The 14,167-nt window shown below is 41.4% G+C and overlaps 2 protein-coding genes across 3 annotated transcripts in view; one reads left to right on the top strand and one right to left on the bottom strand.

Moving 5' to 3' along the window:
- Window positions 1-280: 280 nt before the first annotated feature.
- selenom (selenoprotein M) lies at window positions 281-3,857 on the top strand. Its single transcript, XM_084054010.1, has 5 exons — window positions 281-473; window positions 2,244-2,279; window positions 2,442-2,476; window positions 2,596-2,674; window positions 2,989-3,857. The coding sequence occupies exons 1-5, from the start codon at window positions 378-380 to the stop codon at window positions 3,211-3,213; spliced, it is 471 nt and encodes a 156-aa protein (XP_083910136.1). The 5' UTR covers window positions 281-377; the 3' UTR covers window positions 3,214-3,857.
- A 2,139-nt stretch (window positions 3,858-5,996) lies between these two features.
- The window catches only part of smtnb (smoothelin b), a 51,637-nt gene continuing 43,466 nt past the window's right edge, over window positions 5,997-14,167 (bottom strand). For both annotated transcript variants that reach the window (XM_084054008.1, XM_084054009.1), the window contains 10 exons: window positions 12,525-12,716; window positions 12,150-12,225; window positions 10,873-11,046; window positions 10,711-10,773; window positions 10,497-10,572; window positions 10,221-10,394; window positions 9,983-10,109; window positions 9,534-9,685; window positions 7,263-7,439; window positions 5,997-6,135 (listed from right to left, as the gene is read on the bottom strand). In XM_084054008.1, coding sequence (XP_083910134.1) covers window positions 7,292-7,439; window positions 9,534-9,685; window positions 9,983-10,109; window positions 10,221-10,394; window positions 10,497-10,572; window positions 10,711-10,773; window positions 10,873-11,046; window positions 12,150-12,225; window positions 12,525-12,716 — 1,182 coding nt within the window. In that variant the 3' untranslated portion in view covers window positions 5,997-6,135; window positions 7,263-7,291. The remainder of the gene's footprint in view (window positions 6,136-7,262; window positions 7,440-9,533; window positions 9,686-9,982; window positions 10,110-10,220; window positions 10,395-10,496; window positions 10,573-10,710; window positions 10,774-10,872; window positions 11,047-12,149; window positions 12,226-12,524; window positions 12,717-14,167) is intronic.

Here is a 14,167-nt window from a genome sequence, read left to right as displayed (position 1 = left end):
TTTCAAAAAATATTCAATTTATTTTTCTAATTTAAGAAACAAATAAAACTAACTAGCAGATCTACAAGCTCACAATAATGACGCATTCTGAGCTTATAGATCTGGTATTTTTAGCTTGTTTTTAGCTTGTAGATCAGCTATTTTCAAATAGCGAATAACGTAATGATTATGTTTAAATGCCGATCGGCTTGCTTCTTTTGGACTTGTTTTCATAGACCTGGTTGCTTATTTCTCTCACACAATCTGGCAGCACTGCTCATCATCTCAGCCTCCTTTTCACCTGATCCACTCAGATCTATTCTGCAGCCAAGACAGAACAGAACAGAACAGAAGCTCTCGGCCCGACGGTCTCCACCCGAACAAGCCAAGGAGAAATCATGTGGTGGTTGGTCTTGACCACCGTGCTTTCATGTGCTTCTGCATATGATGTGGACGTGAAGAAACTAGAAGGTCTCGCGAAGGCGAGAGTGGAGGTACAGTAAACTATTATTTTATATTTTTCGTGTTAGATAAAGTTTAGGGGGATGACGTCTGTGGCGAGGCTTGTATCATTTCATGTTATCAATTGCGATTTGAAATCGTTCAACTCGAATGAATTCTATCCCCACATTTCCGCGTTCTGTGTTCACGCATGCGTGAATTATGTGTGGATGATGATGATGAGTAGGATTATAGCTTTATTTGTTGCAGGCCCAGATGCAGTGATGGTGAAAGTACTCGTTTTTTTTAACTTAAGTAAAAGTATCAATACGACAATGTAGAAACACAGTCTGTTACAAGTAAAAGTCCGGAATTCAAAATGTACTTGATTAAAAGTATTAGTATCAAAATGTACTTAAAGTACCAAAAGTAGAAAGTATTCATTATGCAGAATGTCCCATTTACAACTTTTCAAATGTATACAAATCTTTTGAAAATAGCTAGCAGATCTGCAAGCTCACAATGCAAGCTTGTAGATTGGCTATTTTCAAATGGCCAAAATGTATATAGGGCTGAAGCGGTTAATTTTTAAATAATGATCAAAATCTAAAGTAACTAAATGTTTTCAAATAATAGTGGAGTTAAAGTACAATATTTGCCTCTGAGACGTAGAAGTAAAAGTACCTCAAAAGTGTACTTGAGTACATGTACTTAGTTACTTAACACCACTGCCCAGACGAACAATTGTGAAATATTTTTCACTTCTAACTATGGTGGTAAATAATTAATGTAGTTTAATACCAGAAACCGAGGTCACAGGATGGGTGGGCACTATAGGGACATCTGGGCACCTCGATGTAAAATTGGCTATTTTGTCCAAAATGTTAAAAGATATATTTGAAAAATGGTCTTAAGTACGGTAATGTGCACGGTACACTTAATTTTATCCTTCAACTTCTTCTTTAAGCCCCAAAATGACCAGATATACAGGTTTTGTAGCACATGGTAGAAAGGATGTTCTAATCATGTGTATACTTTAATTAAACATTTTCCAAATATTTTATTTTTTAACATTTTGGGCAAAATAGCCAATTTTACATCGAGGTGCCCAGATGTCCCTAGTGCCCACCTATCCTGTTACCACGGGGGGAGGCTCCACTGAAGAGTCTGGTTGCAAGCTTTACAATACACTAGTTTCTGAAACTCTATTCTGTTCTTTGTGAAAGACCATGCAGGTAATCAGGTATGATATCCCCCAGGGTGTCACTCAAACACCACACCTGTCATCTTGTATCTATTTCTATTGTTATGTATTTCACACCTGGAAGAGAATACCTGCGTGAACAATACCAGACGTACACATTTCTGCAAAAAGCTTGGGTTTGGCATTCCTCTCAATACATTGGATATCAGCTATTAAGGCCTTTTGTAAATTAATAGTAAAGATACTCTGCAATTAACAACAGTATGCAACAGCAGGTTGGCCCAGAGGTAGAGCCATTGACAAATCACAGAAAGACTAGATCACTGATTAGGCTACATTAAAATACCAAAAGGCTGGCGTATTCCAGTTCTGGATGTAGAATTTCACTAATATAACAATGTCCACAATTGTTGCCAAAGTGCCTTTTGAGGAAGGCTCTGAACTTCAAGCTAATGTACTGCACTGAAGGCATCCATCTAATTTGACTCTTCTCAAGATGTGAATTTGAATTATGTGAGAATAAATGTTACAGTTGTATTGTGTACATTGCTTGTAAATTGGTACTGTACTATTTTATCTCATGCTGGGAGTGAATGCAATATTCTTTTTTTCCCCCCAGTCATGTGGTGGATGACAGCTGAACAGGCTGGTTGAGGTAAAGTTAACTTTTACTTTTTATGGAAAAGAAAGACATTGAAATACTGCACATTTAGAATTAATCCTGTCCTGCTGAGAACCATTAAAGTACTTGAAATACTTTTACACCTAATACAGACCAAGATGATTGAACGATCATTCTCTCAACTCTTTCCCACAGGTCAAAGCCTTTGTGACCCAGGATATTCCTCTTTAGTATCCTTTACCTCAAGTGTTTTGTTTTTAATTGTTATAAATGCAGAAGTGTTACAAAATTGTAAACCAAGTCCTCCAGTATTTTCTGTCTGTCCTGATCCTTGACCACTGTCACCTAGCCACAACCTGGTAATGAAGCACATTCCTGGGGCTGACCCTGAGCTTGTCCTCCTCAACCACTACTATGAGGAACTGGATGTAAGTGTCTTGTTTTACGCTAGTTATTTGTCTCAAGACGGCAGGTAAATGTTACATCATCCTCTTTGTTAAGTTATAGCCAGGAGCCTATCTGGGAACAGGTATTATCAGAATTTCTGTTCTATCCCCAAGCAAGTTTGTCAATAGAAATTTGATAAACCTATGATCACTAGGTTTATGTTGTACAGTATGTAAGGGTTAATGTATAGTGATGACGGTCATTATTGGGACTGTGTGTATATACACTTATTTGAGTCATGAGTGCTTGGGCTATCTCTAAAATGTTAAACCATATTTTGTGTGACCCTCTTCAGCGGATAGGCCTATCCGACATGAGCCGCTCTGAGATCAATGAACTACTGGGAAAGCTGGGCTTCTACAAGAAGGCTAAATCTGATGATGAGGTGCCAGAGGAGTTCCGATTCTCCCCTGCCAAAGACAGCCCCTTTAAGGAAGAGCCACAGTCTCAGACCTCCACTTCTCCCCCAACAGAGAAAGCCTCAGTTCCTGACTCAAAGGCGACACGCTCAGACCTATAAAGCAGAGTTTATACTTTGTCGTACAAACGCGTTGCTCACCTAAATGATTTTAAATAAAAAACATTTCTTAGCTGAACAACATTTACATTCACGTTGTACGACAAAAGGATAGATTAGGCTCAACTCTCCAATGAGACAAAAGGGAAAACCTCAGCACAGTCTCCTACGTGGCTGGTCCATGATCAGTTTATCACTGTTCATCAAATAATTTGTGAAAAGTGACAGTAGATCATGGACCAGCACACTTAGGGGTCCCAGTTAGCATCAGCATCCAGCTTACACACCATACTCTGAAGTTGCACATAGATTTGTACTGTTATTTGTCAGCTTTTTTTGTAAGACCAATAGCATAATGACATGTTGTGGGTGCTTTTATAGAGAACCTTACAGTACTGTCCATATTTCTTTCCATTATGTGTCATATGTCCTCAGGAGCCTTTCCTCACTTAATCTTTCATTGTGTTTGATAACTTCCTGTCCACTGTGAAACTGAATGAAGCCCCAGGCGTAAAATCACCCGATTGGTTTGGGGCTGATGCTATTTGTTTCGGTGGGTGGGACTTACAAATTCAAGACTGTAAGTGAAAGGTTTGGCAAATTGTTGTTAAATGATAAAAACGAAAATAAAACTTTTACATTGTGAACTTTTTTACATGCCACTTTATATGTGTAGCTGCACAACGGTACAAAAGGGAGATTCTGGAAAAAAAAAGTCACAAGAAATGTCTCAATTTAAGTTGGTTTAATTGTCAATTCACATTTAATTGTGGTGCACAGTAACATGAAATTATGAGTTGACAGCAGTGGAATATTAAAAACTAAAATGGAAACATGACCAAATGGATTGCAGTTCTGAAATCAACCTAAATATTGTATAATTCTTTGCAATGGGACTTAATTACAAACTGAATAAAATATTTTCTTAAGGTTGGAACATATACATGTCATACACTATTCGCATTTTTAAAATAATTTAATTGTGCTACTTTAAGCTTGTAGATGTCTTTTGAAACACAATCAGAAAGTTAAATGTACAACCTAATAAGATAACTTTTAAATGTCTACCAGAACATAAATAATGTGCCCTCTGAAAGGGCTGTGTACGAGTGTATTTTGTAGGATCAGGTCTGTGAGGTCACATAGGATGGCGATGGCAGTGTTTTTTCAAGCTGTAGCCAGTCAAATATGAAAATAGGAAACATCTAAACAATGCAGTCCCTTTGTTGTGATCTCAGGAAACTATTTACTTGAAAGGCAATGGGACTTTTCTACCTGAAAAATGCATGTGAGTTCAGTCATGAATAGTGACTCATTGTCAAATACATAACCATGGATTTAGCTGGTGTAAGGGCATTTGCATAAAACATAATACAATAGTATAATGTATTACAACAACTGAACCTGGGTCTTATTAGCATTGCATCGGAGTATAGGACTGCAAAGACACTGAGGTTGCAACAATTTTAACTACACATGAAAAATATCCCAGTGCTCATGAATGAAAGGAAATTAAATATATGATGATCAATAGGATAACTATTTAAATAATTCAAGTAAGTGTTTTTATAAAGCATGCATTTTTTGGTTAGAAAAATAACCTGAAACTAAAAAGGTGCACTCAGTAGAGCGCAAATCTCCACCAGGAGGCATGCCCAAATAATAGTAGCGATGCATGTCATTTTCTACCTATAGCCATGAAAAAGTAGCACAGAATGTGATTACCAGTTGTACATCAAGAGGGGGCTATTAGGCTATAATAATTTTGGTGAATGAATGCTTTGCCGAACATCAGCACTCCAAACTCTTTAAAAGGGGTTAAAGACAACCACACGACAGCTCGGACTGTGTTGATTGTGCTTGGACATTGATTTCTAAATGTTTATTTGGTTTTAATCTAGCATCTGCCGGCGAACTTGCATGTCTGCGATTGGCTAGTTTCAATTCATCCTATAAGCCGGAGGGCCAGGAGTTTTGTGATAGGCCAGCCTGGCGCTGATAAATAGAATGACATAGTTGTCTTTTATCAGTTTGAAAAATATACAACCCTGCCATCAGCATGCACAAGCAATATGACACTGATCAGCCTAGTATGAGAGAATACCTGCAGACAGACAGACAAGAGAGACACACGGGGTGAATGCATGATCTCCTGGCGGAAATAATGACAGTACCAGAATGGAGACTGACAATATAGAGATGCATCATGTTATGCATGTATATATTTTCGAATGGCATCACCATCAGATATGCTAACAACTTACAATAGTTACAAAAGCGTATCAAAAAGTGTATTAATATTTAATTTAAAAGGGGACTATGTTAAAAATATTTTCCTCTTGTACATTTCTTTAGGGCTCTCTCAGTAAACACCACTTAATGAACAAATAATAAAAAATATATATATCAAAAACTATTAAAGCTCAAAATGTCTGCTGATAAAACGTTGGCTCTCTCTCTTACTGGAGATTGAATGATTTTATATAAAGAACATGTGCCTCCAGAAGAGATGAAGAATATATCAAACTCATCACTATTGCCAAAAAAGATAATCAGCAAACTGATACACAAACACACACATTATCCCCAAAACTGTCCACCAGAGATGCTTACATCACATGCATGACACATGACTGAGTCTTGGCTGTCATCCGATGAGGATTTGAATGGGGGCAGGGTTTGAGAGTAGCATAGAGGGGTGCGCCCTACTCTGGGTGGGACAAAGAGGGCTAGGGTGGTTGTAAACACACGTTGAATACAGGACTGGATCAGAGGTCTGAGGCCCGACCCAGGGTCTTCAACTCGTACCTGCGCAGGTGGTTGACCAGAGACTGCACGTAGGTGAAGACACATTTGGAGTCAGGCTTGTTACCCATAATCATCATGTCCTCCACCTCCAGGAGGGGCATGCAGTTGGCAAAGGCCCTGAGGGACAGGTACACAAAACTGTAAGTGTGGGACAGTGGGAAATGTGAGGATGGACCTGTGAGATGTGGGCGATGGAAGAAGGGTAACATTTCCTTCACAGATTCCCAAAATGTTATAGTTTTCTAATCTTCTCATACAGTCATACAGGCTTTAAACAAACCAGAGCAATATGAATCCAATAAAGAGTTAGTGTTAATACTACTTGTAAAGAAGGCTGGTATATTAGCAATCCTAACACATTCAGGAACAGAATGCCAATGGGCATCTTGCATGTAATGCCCACAAGGTGGCACTATCCTCACATGAACCTTGCAGCACTCACTGTCAGCAACATATTAGCCAAAAACGGTAGCATTTTGGTAGACAGTGTAAAATCAACTGGAACAACGATAGAAAGAAAAAGAAAATATTTAAACAACATAATTAAAATGTCTTCTTGTCACTTCAGATATTTAAAAGGCCAGTAATTTAAACCTATGTTATTACAAAACAGCCTTTAAAAGCCTTGAAACGCCCATAAACCCTTAGCAATACTGCTTCTTGTCAGTGGACAATACACAACTTTTCTTTCCTCTCTGTGTTGTTTCTAATCCCTTTGTTTGAAACATTGTGATACCACCGTTCCTTTTAAAGTGTGGAGTTGCAGATGGAGAGTGCTGATGTCTGGCCCTCTGCCTGGGCCAGGGTCTGGCTGTGCAGACATGCACAAACATGGACACGTGTGCGCGCACAAACACACACACATGCACGCACGCACATGCGTGCACAGTGCACACACGCACATGCGTGCACAGTGCACACACGCACACACACACACACACACACACGTAATAATCTAACAACAACTGTATATTAAGGTATATTAGAAATGCAGTTTTTACTTGCTACCTTTAATCTAAAACTAACCCTAATGTTAACTCCTCACCCTAACTCTAATCCAAACCTTTATCACAATAGTAACTCTAATTAAAGAATGACCAGAACAATGTTTGTCTGGCTTTACTATCCGTGTGGTGACTTTGATCACCACAAAGACAGTAAAACAGGACATACAGACACTTTTGCCCCATTAAAAGTCTCAGCACCATTGTGAGGTTCCTCCATGGGTGTTGTCCCCCTCTCACCATGAGTTTAATTTGGGTTGGGTGTGACTCTAGGAGGAGTTTTTGGTTTTAACCAGGCCCTTCTGCACCAGACCCCTGTAGAACTCCTGCAGGTACGTGTACACACACTTCCAATCGGGCTCACGCATCTTCACCATGTCATCCACATCCAGCAGCTGGGGACAGTCGGCTAGCTTCCTGCACCCGCCGCCAGGGAGGGAGGGAGGGGCGAGAGAGAGAGGAGAGACAGAGAGAGAGAGGGAAACCAACAGCAAGGAATGAAAGGTAAAGGTAAAAGGGTGAAAAGAGTGAATTACAGACAGAGAGGAGACATGAGGTGAACCAAAGAATGAAATGAAAGGACAGACAGGAAGGAAGGAGACAGTGAGGGACGAAGCCGTGAGCAGCCACATGAAGAGATTCAGGGTGAGAAGACAAGAGGGGGAGAGAGAGAAAAAACACAAAAAAAGACATAATAACATTACATTCTCTGTGTTGACAGATATATCCATGAGTTGACATGCTTCATGAACATCATGATAACATACAGTACGTGGCACACGCATTACGACACAACAAAAGGTCAAATGGGACCATCAGGTGATGCCCCATTTAGCATTTTTGTTTGCTCGGTTGTTGTTTTTTTCTGTGACATACAAGACTTCAGACATACAGTACAGTGAGGGTGGGGGGGGGGGTAAGCCTAATTTATACTCCGTGTTGATTGCAGACAAGACAGATTTTTAACCTTTGTGTGATGGAGTATTAATTAAGCTTTACGCTTCCCCCACAGACAAATACAAAACATGTTGAAAAAAACAACAATGATCCTAGAGAGGAAACAAACACACTGGTGCATATAGGATGTGTGTGTGTGTGTGTGTGTGTGTGTGTGTGTGTGTGTGTGTGTGTGTGTGTGTTGGGGTTCAAAATCACGGCAAACAAGTCAAGTGGTGCATGAGTGCCTGAGAACGAGAAGTGAGTGGCAGTGCAAAACATAAGACAAGAAGTGTTGGGGGTGGAGGGTATGGTGATTGTCATCATCATCATCAACAACAACAGCAGAATCACAGTCCTACGATCAGCATGTGAATACAGCATACACTGGTGGTGGGTGCAACAACAGTGGTTGAAATGGTGTAACGTCATCCAAAAAAGAAGAGCGAGAGCGCAGAGGTAGTACAAGTACTGTACGAAAAGAGAGGAGAGGAAGATTAATGGTAGGGAGAGATGGAGATAAAGTCTGAGTGGCAGTCGAGTGCTCATCCCTTTTTTTTGACCTGATAGTTGCTTGGGGGAGGGGTTGTTCATAGTAGATCTCTTGGTTTAGATCAGGGGTGAGACGTAGGGTTACACTTAGTGAAGGACAGATGGGGTTTTAGAGGTGAAGTAAATAGTGCAGTAGTAGGATCAGTGGAACCTCATCCTTGAGGTGACATGGTACACCTGAGAGAGACAGGAAAAATGACACTTCGATATGAACAGGGGACGGGATCTGGGCGGCAACTGTCCACGCAAGGACGTCTTACTGGTCCAAATCAGGTCTTCCAGGCTTCTTGCTGCGGTGATGAATAGACGTTTAGCGTCTCTTTTCATTGTTAATGCAAAACTCTGTTCTTGTTACTGCATTTGATTCTTAAATAGATATTACAGAGGCTGACTGGAAGACCATCCAGCAAGATGGAGTATTACGTATTCACTAAGAGAGAGAGTGGAATGTGGATTATTTACATGAGTTAAATAAATGTGCTTTGTTCATAGATGAGAGGGACTAATCTGTCCAACACAAATACACAATAGTTGAGCACAATGTAGCAAGGAATAAAATGTTTGGCTTTGGGTTGTACAGTAGATCTTTGACGTTCATTTTGTTCTCTTTGCGTGAGTATGTGGAATAAAAGATGTCATCTGTAATCCTCCAGCCCTAGAGATAAGATAAAGCCTGCAGTAGCTTGCAAGATTATCTTCCGCTTGTTTCTTCTCATTTTTGTCTGCCAGGCTTAAAGGAACCCAAGCTTATGATCCTGTTGATGTGGTTTCTTGAAGAGTAAAAGGTCACATGGTTGATGGTCTCACTTGTAATCAAAACTCATAACACTGTATTCACTGATGTGGTCAGTGCACATATATGCAGGACAAACAGTGTAATCCAAGTAGTGTGTGTGTGTGTGTGTGTGTGTGTGTGTGTGTGTGTGTGTGTGTGTGTGTGTGTGTGTGTGTGTGTGTGTGTGTGTGTGTGTGTGTGTGTGTGTGTGTGTGTGTGTGTGTGTGTGTGTGTGTGTGTTTACTCACTCTGCGGTGCTGAAGGCCACCTCAAAGTTTTGCCTGCGGTTGCTGGGGCTCATTGAATCGTAGTCAAAGGCCTCAGGGAAAAAATTGTGGACCAGGGCACAGAACGCCATGCCGTTACTCCAACTGGAGGAGAAGTTCTGAATTTCTACATTCTGCAAGAAAAGACAAGCGATTAGCGTTGATGGGGGTACAGGGAGGAGTAACGAATGGTTAAATCACTGGCTCATGTAATTTACTTGTGTCTGGACTATCATGTCTATATAATTAGTGAGCAGAATCATGTATAATCTCGATCTCGATTTATTGGCATCAGAGAAAACAAGCTAAGACATTGTGCATTGTAAACTTACTTTACCTCTGTAAGACTGTAAAGTGGACCCATTTACACCCTCAGAGTAAAATGAATACAATTTAATTTGTAGAGTGAGCGCTGATGCCCGTTGACTCACCTCATATGAGCGGGTCTTGGCACGGCACCAGTCAAGCAGCATCTGCTTGATGGAGTTTGCATTGGGCACACCAAAGCTAGTGGAACGCTGGACCTTGTTTACCTTGGCCACTGCCTGATTCCCGGGGCTATAAGAAAAGGGAGGGGGGGGGGGGGTGGGTTGTGTTAATATTTACATGCTTTGACATATTCCCTTTCTTTCTTTAGCCGTGCCCTTTTCTTTGTCTGTTTATCCTCACCCCCCGCCCTCCTTCTCAAGCTTCTCGATCATGGCTTTGCGGGCCTGCATGGCGGACGTCTTGGGCAGTGTCTGGGCCCTCATCAGCTCCTTGCGCTTCTCCGCCTGCTTTCGCTCCATAGCAGCCAGGCTGCCGCCACTGCGAGACGACGTGTCATCCTCGCGGTCGAACACACTGGTGGCATGGAGGGAGTTCACTGGTAAAGACTTTGTAACTGCAATTTGTTTTATTATAATTGGTATACTGAACATAATTATTGAAGCTCCAGAACCCCACCTGCCCACTTTCTTGGTCATAGTAGACGAGGAAGAGGAGGAGGAGTAGCTGTAGGATTTGGACTGGACTGTCCCCCCTGAAGAGTAGAGAAAGAGAGAGAGATGGATGATGTGTAATGAAAACACAAAGTCACATTAACGACAGTAGGTGGCAACACTGTAATGACAAAGCCGTCTCCCTCTAAAAGATGGATGAGAGCACAGTTATGACTCACTGTCTGTTTTCTGCATGTAACTCGTCTCCATGATCATGCTGCGTGTTGACCTGCTGCCATCATCTAAACACACACATACACACACACACACACACACTTAAATCATATTTCGTGATGTATCAATATGTGCATGTATTAACAATAATAAGTGCTTTGACCTACCGGACTGGGCAAAGCGGTCCGTTTTGGTGACTTGGCTGAGTGTGGAGCCATCCACCGACTTCTCCACCGTCCGCATCACCGTCTCTCCAGCGCCGCCCGCCGTGCGACCCTTCTTCTCATCTCTCTGCTGACGGAGATCCTGCAGGCGGCTTTCACGCTCTTTTTCTCTCTGGTCTGAGATGGATGGAGAGATGGGGAAGATAGAGGGATGATGTCAGTGGAAAAAGAGGAGGAGGACAAAGGGGGCCCCTAAACAAGCTGACAGCACTTTATCTGACTGAAACGGGAACACATTAAACAAGGGTTCCCATATTTGTGGCGATTCAGGATTCTTTCCACAGTGCCATAAAATGCCTTTGCACACACAAACGCTCACAGGTGGGAGGCAGACAGTCCAGCCAGGGTTGCAGAGTAATAGCACCAGTCATCAAAGAGAGCAAACAGATTGATCATTGCCTGCAGAGAGCTTAGCCAGGATCAACACATTTTGCACACAGCACGCTGATATCTTAATCATGCTTCCATTGCTACACCTGGGCTGATCCCAGTCTTACCTGTGTTCACACATTAAACAAAACAAACCACATTATAATGTTATTCTAACAGCAGTGAGTGCAGTGCACACCACCTTCAGAGATCTCTCTAGATCTGACTCAGAATCCCATTAGGAGTCTCAGAAGGTAGCTCAACACAACCAGACACTAAGTGGATCCTACAGTATGGCGAGTGCTTGCCACAAGACAGACAATAAACATGAGCTGATACACATTTCATCAGTGAGGTGAGTGGAAGGTACTCGGGTATATACACACACACACATCTAAATTCATGCATGTTTAACAATCTTTGTCAATATCCTTCATTGTAAACCAAATGTGTGCTTCTTCAAGTATTCATGCTTTTTTTCTCTGTATTTTTTTGCGGATATTAAAACTTTTGATAACACACAGAGAATGTAAATCCACACTGCACACCAACCAGTCCTACCTAATTCTTCTTGAGTACATCCCAGCCTGGCCTCTGGGGACAGAATGGATAGCAATAATGTGGAAATGAGAGCAGAGAATGAGGGAGAGAAATGATTTGGTACAGGTAAATGTAGTCCCTGGAAGACAGTGATATGACTAGATCTGTACAAGACCGAAGACAGAAGACAGCACTGCCAATCAGAATAAACTAAAAGAATAAAGACATAAGGGAGCTGAACACAAGAATAAGAGTTTGAACACAGAAAACGTATGAGATAAGACTGCTTTTGGCATTTGTCTCACTCTCACCTCTCTTTCTCTTACGAAGGTCTCTCATGGCAGCCCGGATCATCTTCCTCTCCTCAAAGTCTTTTGACTCATCAAGCTGAAAAAACAAAGTAAAACATACCATGAATCAAAAGAATGAGAGGTCAGTCCTCAGAAAAAGCCACCTGGCATAGCTCTATATTTATGCATGCAGTGTTAACATAGCATACATACTGTACAGAAACAAAAACACACAAAAGGTCACTACTAAAGGAAATGTCACTATAATTACCTTTCCAAATATACTCTCAAAGCCTGCAAAATGTAGATTTTATTTATGTCACAATTTAAGTGGCTGTATTTGTTAAAATAAAGTTATGTCTAGTCGATAGGACTTAATATCAGGGTGTCAAGTACCATTTTGTCAAGGAGCTCTTCATCCTCTATGGCAGCTAGCTGGTCAGAGGTCAGTTTTCCGGAGTGATCATCAGGTTTAGTCTGAGCGCTAGTGGATGAGCCATTAGGAATGGCTGGGGAGTGACAGGCTATTTGCACCGACGGCTCCACAGAAAACGCAGGCTCAGAGGCCACAACTGGCCCCGTCTCCATCTGCACATGCACAAACATACACAAGGAAGGAATAAAAGTTACATTTGATTAGTCTCAGACAGAAGGAAAAAAAATATGTAGTTCAGTTTGACTCGGCTCAAACTGCGCTGGTGTGTAGATTATTGGTGCCATGCATAGGTTTATGTTTAGTTGGAAAATCATAATATTGTCTGGCTGTGAGTGCAGGTTCCCTGTTGATGGAAATGACAGTAGCATCCTGTACTATGCAATCTGGGAACCCAACAGCAAAATTAATTTCAGAGATTATGTACTACGTAACAGTCAAACGTCCTGGAGATCAAGCTTACTCCGAGTGAGAAAATGGCGTTTGAAAGCAAGTTCCCTGCTGGAAGCCACTCTCCAGCTGTATTTACAAAACACACCGACACTCGCTGACGTTTAGGATGTAATGACCAAAACAGGATTTTAGTAAAACTTCCTGGACAAGAGGGACATTTCCTGGTTTGTGGGGGTGGTCATAAGTCTTCCCTTGAATACTCTCCCTTGACGTGCTTTCTTTTGTATCAAGACAACCCTAATCATCTCTGGCCTCCTCTGACCTCCAGCCTAGTTGCTGAGAGTCAACATACTGTCACAAAACAGGTCCCAGACTGTTCAAACGTATCTTGATTCTAATTGCTGAAATAGCCTGTGTCTAAGGATACAAGGCGTTTAGGTGACCCCATTGTGGCTACAAGGCCTGATAGCTGCACTACTATACATAAACTATGTGGAATAACATCCCTAGTCTTCCTGTCAGGATGCTGGAATTTATACCACAGAATGAGCAGCTGTGCAGTCAGGGAGCAGTTCTTGGTGCAGCAGAATGTAGGAGAGAGAATGTTGAATAAGTGTGTACTGCTGAGGTGAGGTGTGAAATGGAGAAGATACCTAAAAAAGCATTATACATCTATCTAAGACAGACCTGACCATCTAACTATTTATGAGCAACTACAATAACTTATACATGACACCTTGTAAATGTCCATGGTGCTGATGCATGTTGAAGGGTCATGGTTTGGTCTGGTGGCTATTATTGCCTTTGTTGTTATTGGCTCCAGGTCCAGATACAGATATAGCCCAGACAGTTGGCTCTGTCTCCATCACAAACTCTCCTGTCTTCCACTCTGGCTATAACCATGGAGGGACAATGGACAGTGTTCTGTACAAGAGCTTTCTGGCCAGAGCTCTTCCCCAGAGGAATGTTTTTGGACACAATGGGCCAAACAAGGCCTCTTAGTGAAGCGAAGAGCAAATGTGTGTGGGGCAAGTGAGAGAATTTCTCTGATACAATGATCATCTACACTTTATCTATCATCTTGATCATCAGAGTGATTGTTGCATAAACATCTTTAATAAAAAAAATCATTAATGGGAATTAACAGGAACTCTGTCGTTTCAAATCTTCATTGTTTTTTTCACATGCTTTATAAAGGTGCTGATTTATGGTA

The sequence above is a fragment of the Gymnoscopelus microlampas genome (assembly GCF_963454915.1).
Source record: "Gymnoscopelus microlampas genome assembly, chromosome: 4".
NCBI lineage: Eukaryota > Metazoa > Chordata > Actinopteri > Myctophiformes > Myctophidae > Gymnoscopelus > Gymnoscopelus microlampas.
The sequence above is the reverse complement of the archived record's forward strand: the minus strand, read 5'-3'. Positions and strand labels throughout refer to the sequence as shown.